General features: G+C 47.4%; 1 protein-coding gene across 1 annotated transcript; it reads right to left on the reverse strand.

Annotated features, from left to right (window-relative positions):
* Positions 1-247: 247 nt before the first annotated feature.
* LOC149033652 (uncharacterized) lies at positions 248-5,416 on the reverse strand. The gene is made up of 2 exons (XM_089171890.1): positions 5,278-5,416; positions 248-5,175 (listed from the first exon to the last, which is right to left on the reverse strand). Exons 1-2 carry the CDS (start codon positions 5,332-5,334, stop codon positions 346-348), a joined length of 4,887 nt encoding a protein of 1,628 aa, XP_089028016.1. The 5' UTR covers positions 5,335-5,416; the 3' UTR covers positions 248-345.
* Positions 5,417-5,957: the final 541 nt, after the last annotated feature.

The raw sequence follows: 5,957 nt of genomic DNA on the forward strand, positions 1-5,957 counted from the left end.
TTTTAATTTTTTTCTTTTTCTTACTAAACGTTAGACTGACTGCAAGAGTTAGAGAGACAGAGAAAGCACTTTCCTATCAAGTTTAATTCTAGTTTTTTTTTTTTAATTTTTTTATCGTATCAATCAGATTTTTTTCTCGAAATTTTTCTTATCAACGGTAAGGTGCGATCTTCTTCAAGATGCGAATTTTTTAATATAAATTACTATTTTGTTAATGTTTATTGAAAGGTAGGTATTTTACGATAGATTTTGTTTTCTGCTGATTAAATTATATTTTAGATAGATATGATTACATTGTTAAAATTTTAAAATATCATTGAGATGTATTAAGAAATCTCAAATGATTTAGTAGTTGTAACAGACGCATTTTCTACCAGAAGGTATAACAATGGTGTAAGGGGTTGATGTTGTTGCTGCTGGAGAAGTTGGTGCGGCAGAGCTGCTTGGTGAATTAGAGCCAGATCCTACGCCACCAGATGGTTTACTTGGTTGGGCAGAAGTGGAAGAACAGGTAGTAGCGGTGGGATAGGTAGGTGGTCGGGTTGGTTTAGTTGGTGGTTGAGTTGCTCTGGTAGGAGGTTGAGTTGCTCTGGTAGGAGGTTGAGTTGGTTTAGTTGGTGGTTGAGTCTGTTTGGTAGGAGGTTGAGTTGGTTTAGTTGGTGGTTGAGTCTGTTTGGTAGGAGGTTGAGTTGGTTTAGTGGGGGGATGATTTGGTTTAGTGGAAGGATGAGTTGGTTTGGTAGATGGATGAGTTGGCTTAGGGGTTGGTTTGGTAGATGGATGAGTTGGCTTAGGGGTTGGTTTAGTAGGTGGATGAGTTGGCTTGGGAGTTGGTCTAGTTGGTGGTTTAGTTGGCTTTTGAGTATGTTTGGTAGGTGGCTGGGTTGGCTTGGAAGTTGGTTTAGTAGGTGGTGGGGATGGTTTCTGAGTTGGTTTGCAAGTCGTAGGTTTTCCGCTTGAAGAAGGACTGCTAGTGCTGGATGGTTGTGCAGAGCTAGGGGCACTTGGTGCAGACGAACTTGGTGCGCTTGGTGCAGACGAGCTGGGTGCACTTGGTGCGGAAGAACTTGGTGCGCTTGGGGCAGACGAGCTTGGAGCGCTTGGGGCAGGCGAGCTAGGTGCACTTGGTGCGGGAGAGCTTGGTGCGCTTGGAGCAGATGAGCTTGGTGCACTTGGTGCTGATGAACTTGGTGCGCTTGGTGCAGACGAGCTAGGTGCGCTTGGTGCAGACGAGCTGGGTGCGCTTGGTGATCCAGAACCAGATCCTATGCCTACTCCTAAGCCGAGTCCAGCGCCAACTCCTAATCCAGAATCTTTTCCTACACCTGCTCCAACTCCTAATCCTAGACCTACTCCTAAACCACTAGATGGTTTTGCAGAACTGGGAGCACTTGGTGCAGAAGAACTTGGTGCGGGAGAACTTGGTGCGCTTGGGGCAGACGAGCTGGGTGCACTTGGTGCAGACGAGCTTGGTGCGCTTGGTGCGGATGAACTTGGTGCGCTTGGTGCAGACGAGCTAGGTGCGCTTGGTGCAGACGAGCTGGGTGCGCTTGGTGCAGGAGAACTTGGTGCGCTTGGGGCTGATGAACTTGGTGCACTTGGTGCGGACGAGCTGGGTGCGCTTTGTGATCCAGAACCAGATCCTATGCCTATTCCTAAGCCGAGTCCAGCGCCAACTCCTAATCCAGAGTCACTTCCTTTACCTGCTCCAACTCCTAATCCTAAACCTACTCCTAAACCACTAGATGGTTTTGCAGAACTGGGAGCACTTGGTGCGGGAGAACTGGATGCGCTTGGGGCAGACGAGCTGGGTGCACTTGGTGCAGACGAGCTGGGTGCACTTGGTGCTGAGGAACTTGGTGCGCTTGGGGCAGATGAACTTGGTGCACTTGGTGCTGATGAACTTGGTGCGCTTGGTGCAGACGAGCTGGGTGCACTTGGTGCGGGAGAACTAGGTGCGCTTGGGGCTGATGAACTTGGTGCACTTGGTGCTGATGAACTTGGTGCGCTTGGTGCAGACGAGCTGGGTGCGCTTGGTGATCCAGAACCAGATCCTATTCCTACTCCTAAGCCGAGTCCAGCGCCAACTCCTAATCCAGAATCTTTTCCTACACCTGCTCCAACTCCTAATCCTAAACCAACTCCTAAACCACTAGAGGGTTTTGCAGAACTGGGAGCACTTGGTGCAGAAGAACTTGGTGCGGGAGAACTGGGTGCGCTTGGGGCAGACGAGCTGGGTGCACTTGGTGCAGACGAGCTTGGTGCGCTTGGTGCGGATGAACTTGGTGCGCTTGGGGCAGACGAGCTTGGTGCAGGCGAGCTGGGTGCACTTGTTGCTGATGAACTTGGTGCGCTTGGTGCTGATGAACTTGGTGCGCTTGGTGCAGACGAGCTGGGTGCGCTTGGTGATCCAGAACCAGATCCTATTCCTACTCCTAAGCCGAGTCCAGCGCCAACTCCTAATCCAGAATCTTTTCCTACACCTGCTCCAACTCCTAATCCTAAACCAACTCCTAAACCACTAGATGGTTTTGCAGAACTGGGAGCACTTGGTGCAGAAGAACTTGGTGCGGGAGAACTTGGTGCGCTTGGTGCGGATGAACTTGGTGCGCTTGGTGCAGACGAGCTAGGTGCGCTTGGTGCAGACGAGCTGGGTGCGCTTGGTGCAGGAGAACTTGGTGCAGGCGAGCTGGGTGCACTTGTTGCTGATGAACTTGGTGCGCTTGGTGCTGATGAACTTGGTGCGCTTGGTGCAGACGAGCTGGGTGCGCTTGGTGATCCAGAACCAGATCCTATTCCTACTCCTAAGCCGAGTCCAGCGCCAACTCCTAATCCAGAATCTTTTCCTACACCTGCTCCAACTCCTAATCCTAAACCAACTCCTAAACCACTAGATGGTTTTGCAGAACTGGGAGCACTTGGTGCAGAAGAACTTGGTGCGGGAGAACTGGGTGCGCTTGGTGCGGATGAACTTGGTGCGCTTGGTGCAGACGAGCTAGGTGCGCTTGGTGCAGACGAGCTGGGTGCGCTTTGTGATCCAGAACCAGATCCTATGCCTATTCCTAAGCCGAGTCCAGCACCAACTCCTAATCCAGAGTCACTTCCTTTACCTGCTCCAACTCCTAATCCCAAACCTACTCCTAAACCACTAGATGGTTTTGCAGAACTGGGAGCACTTGGTGCGGGAGAACTGGGTGCGCTTGGGGCAGACGAGCTGGGTGCACTTGGTGCAGACGAGCTGGGTGCACTTGGTGCTGAGGAACTTGGTGCGGGAGAACTTGGTGCGCTTGGGGCAGATGAACTTGGTGCACTTGGTGCTGATGAACTTGGTGCGCTTGGTGCAGACGAACTGGGTGCACTTGGTGCGGGAGAACTAGGTGCGCTTGGGGCTGATGAACTTGGTGCACTTGGTGCGGACGAGCTGGGTGCGCTTGGTGATCCAGAACCAGATCCTATTCCTACTCCTAAGCCGAGTCCAGCGCCAACTCCTAATCCAGAATCTTTTCCTACACCTGCTCCAACTCCTAATCCTAAACCAACTCCTAAACCACTAGATGGTTTTGCAGAACTGGGAGCACTTGGTGCAGAAGAACTTGGTGCGGGAGAACTTGGTGCGCTTGGGGCAGACGAGCTGGGTGCACTTGGTGCAGACGAGCTTGGTGCGCTTGGTGCGGATGAACTTGGTGCGCTTGGTGCAGACGAGCTAGGTGCGCTTGGTGCAGACGAGCTGGGTGCGCTTGGTGCAGGAGAACTTGGTGCGCTTGGGGCTGATGAACTTGGTGCACTTGGTGCAGACGAGCTGGGTGCGCTTTGTGATCCAGAACCAGATCCTATGCCTATTCCTAAGCCGAGTCCAGCGCCAACTCCTAATCCAGAGTCACTTCCTTTACCTGCTCCAACTCCTAATCCCAAACCTACTCCTGCACCACTAGATGGTTGGGCAGAACTTGGTGCGCTTGGGGCAGACGAACTTGGTGCGGGAGAACTTGGTGCGCTTGGTGCCGATGAACTTGGTGCGCTTGGGGCAGACGAGCTTGGTGCACTTGGTGCAGGCGAGCTGGGTGCACTTGGTGCTGACGAACTTGGTGCGCTTGGTGCTGCAGAAGTGCTAGATGGTCTAGGACTTGGGCTTGGACGGTTTCGTGGTAGTGGTACAGGTATTCTTGGTCTTGGTTTTATTACTGGAACGCTTTCATCATCATCTCCTACATCTTCTCCTGCACTAACATCTAAACTTGCTCCTGAGCCTACACCTACTCCTATTCCTGCTCCAGATCCAATGTTGTTACCTGCACTTGCTCCTAAACTTGCTCCTGCACCTACATTGGCACCTACATTTAGTCCTTTTCCTACATTACGTCCTGCACTTGCTGCTACGTTTGAATCTGATCCTACATCATTACCGATTCCTAGACCGGATCCTATATTATGTCCTGCACTTACTCCAACATTAGAATTTTCTCCTACATTGCTACCTACTCCCATATTGTCTCCAATATCTTTTCCTGCGCTTGCTCCTATATTGGATCCTTTACCTACACCGCGACCAATGCCTACATTGGATCCAACATTTCGTCCTGCGCTTGCTCCTAAAGTTGCTCCTTTTCCGGCATTGGATCCGATGCCTACATTAGATCCAATATTTTGTCCTGCACTTAATCCTATATTAGACCATTGTGCTGCGTTGTTAGCTATTCCTAGACCGGATCCTATATTTTTTCCTGCGCTTACTCCTACACTAGAATCTTCACCTATACTGTTACCTATTCCTAGATTTCCTTCAATATTTTTTCCTGCTGTGGCTCCTATATTAGCTTCAGAACCAGCATTTTCGCCAATTCCTAGACTTGATCCAATATTACGTCCTGCAGTTGCTACTACATTTCCTGCTTTTCCTACTGCAGAAGCTATTCCTAGACCCTCTCCAATATTGTTTCCTGCATTGGCTCCAATACTAGCTCCATATCCAACTGATGCTCCTATTCCTGCACCAGATCCTATATCTTTTCCTGCTCTTATTCCTACACGTGATGATAATCCTACTGAATTGCCGATTGCTAGTCCTGCTCCTATATTGTTTCCAGCACTGAATCCAACACTGGCACCAGCACCTACTCCAGCACCTATTGCTGGACCAGATCTTGCACTTTTGGCTGGACTCGAAGATGGTAGAATCTGTGTTATTTAACAATTTCATTGAAATCAACAGTTATCTATTTTTATAAACGATCAATTGAATATTATCTAAGATATTTTGTTTCGTATTACTGAACTTACCGAATATGCTGAGGCCGAAGCCACTAAGAAGAGTAAAGAGGATGCGAAAAACTTCATTTTCGCTTCTTTCTATCCCACTTTCGAATTAGAATGCTACACCTTGATATTTATACTCAATTTCTGTATAATAACTCATTTGTTATATCCAATTTGACAAGTGGTATTGAAATAATAACAGATGTTCTGTCAGCTATTAATGATACCCTGAATGATGTGTAAATAGCAACATTATTTGTATTACATAAATAATACTTTCTTCCGTATACATAAGTATAATAATTCGCATAAAAATGTCTGTTGTTATCAACTATTCACATATATCTTAATCTCATTTAATAATTGGTTATTTCGAAAGTTTTAACGTACATTGTTAAATACACTTGTACTTGCGTATTTTTAATTACGCCTTTATTGGGATAACAATCAGACGTAAAACTTGTTACATAAAACGTTCAATTTGTTCATTGACAATGCATTTTAAGAAATGTCATTTTTTTTCATAGTAAGTTACATTTTTTTAAAATCACAGATAGATCATTTTATTTCATTTTATTTTATTTTAATTCTAAGAACTCTTTGAATCAAAGAATTTCGAATGAACGAATTAGAATAATAAAACATTTGATATTTCACGAGATGGTCGGTGAGTGGTGGGTGGGTGGTTTTATTCAACATAGGAG

The sequence above is a fragment of the Polistes dominula genome, unplaced genomic scaffold, assembly GCF_049000335.1.
Source record: "Polistes dominula isolate Pdom_NZ unplaced genomic scaffold, Pdom_raw_medaka contig_28, whole genome shotgun sequence".
NCBI lineage: Eukaryota > Metazoa > Arthropoda > Insecta > Hymenoptera > Vespidae > Polistes > Polistes dominula.

Excerpts from the sequence above, each read along its gene's own strand:
- LOC149033652 (XM_089171890.1), bottom strand. The coding sequence starts at position 5,334 with ATGAAGTTTTTCGCATCCTCTTTACTCTTCTTAGTGGCTTCGGCCTCA. Across the intron at positions 5,176-5,277 it reads CTTCGGCCTCAGCATATTCG|ATTCTACCATCTTCGAGTCC; the intron begins GTAAGTTCAGTA and ends TAAATAACACAG.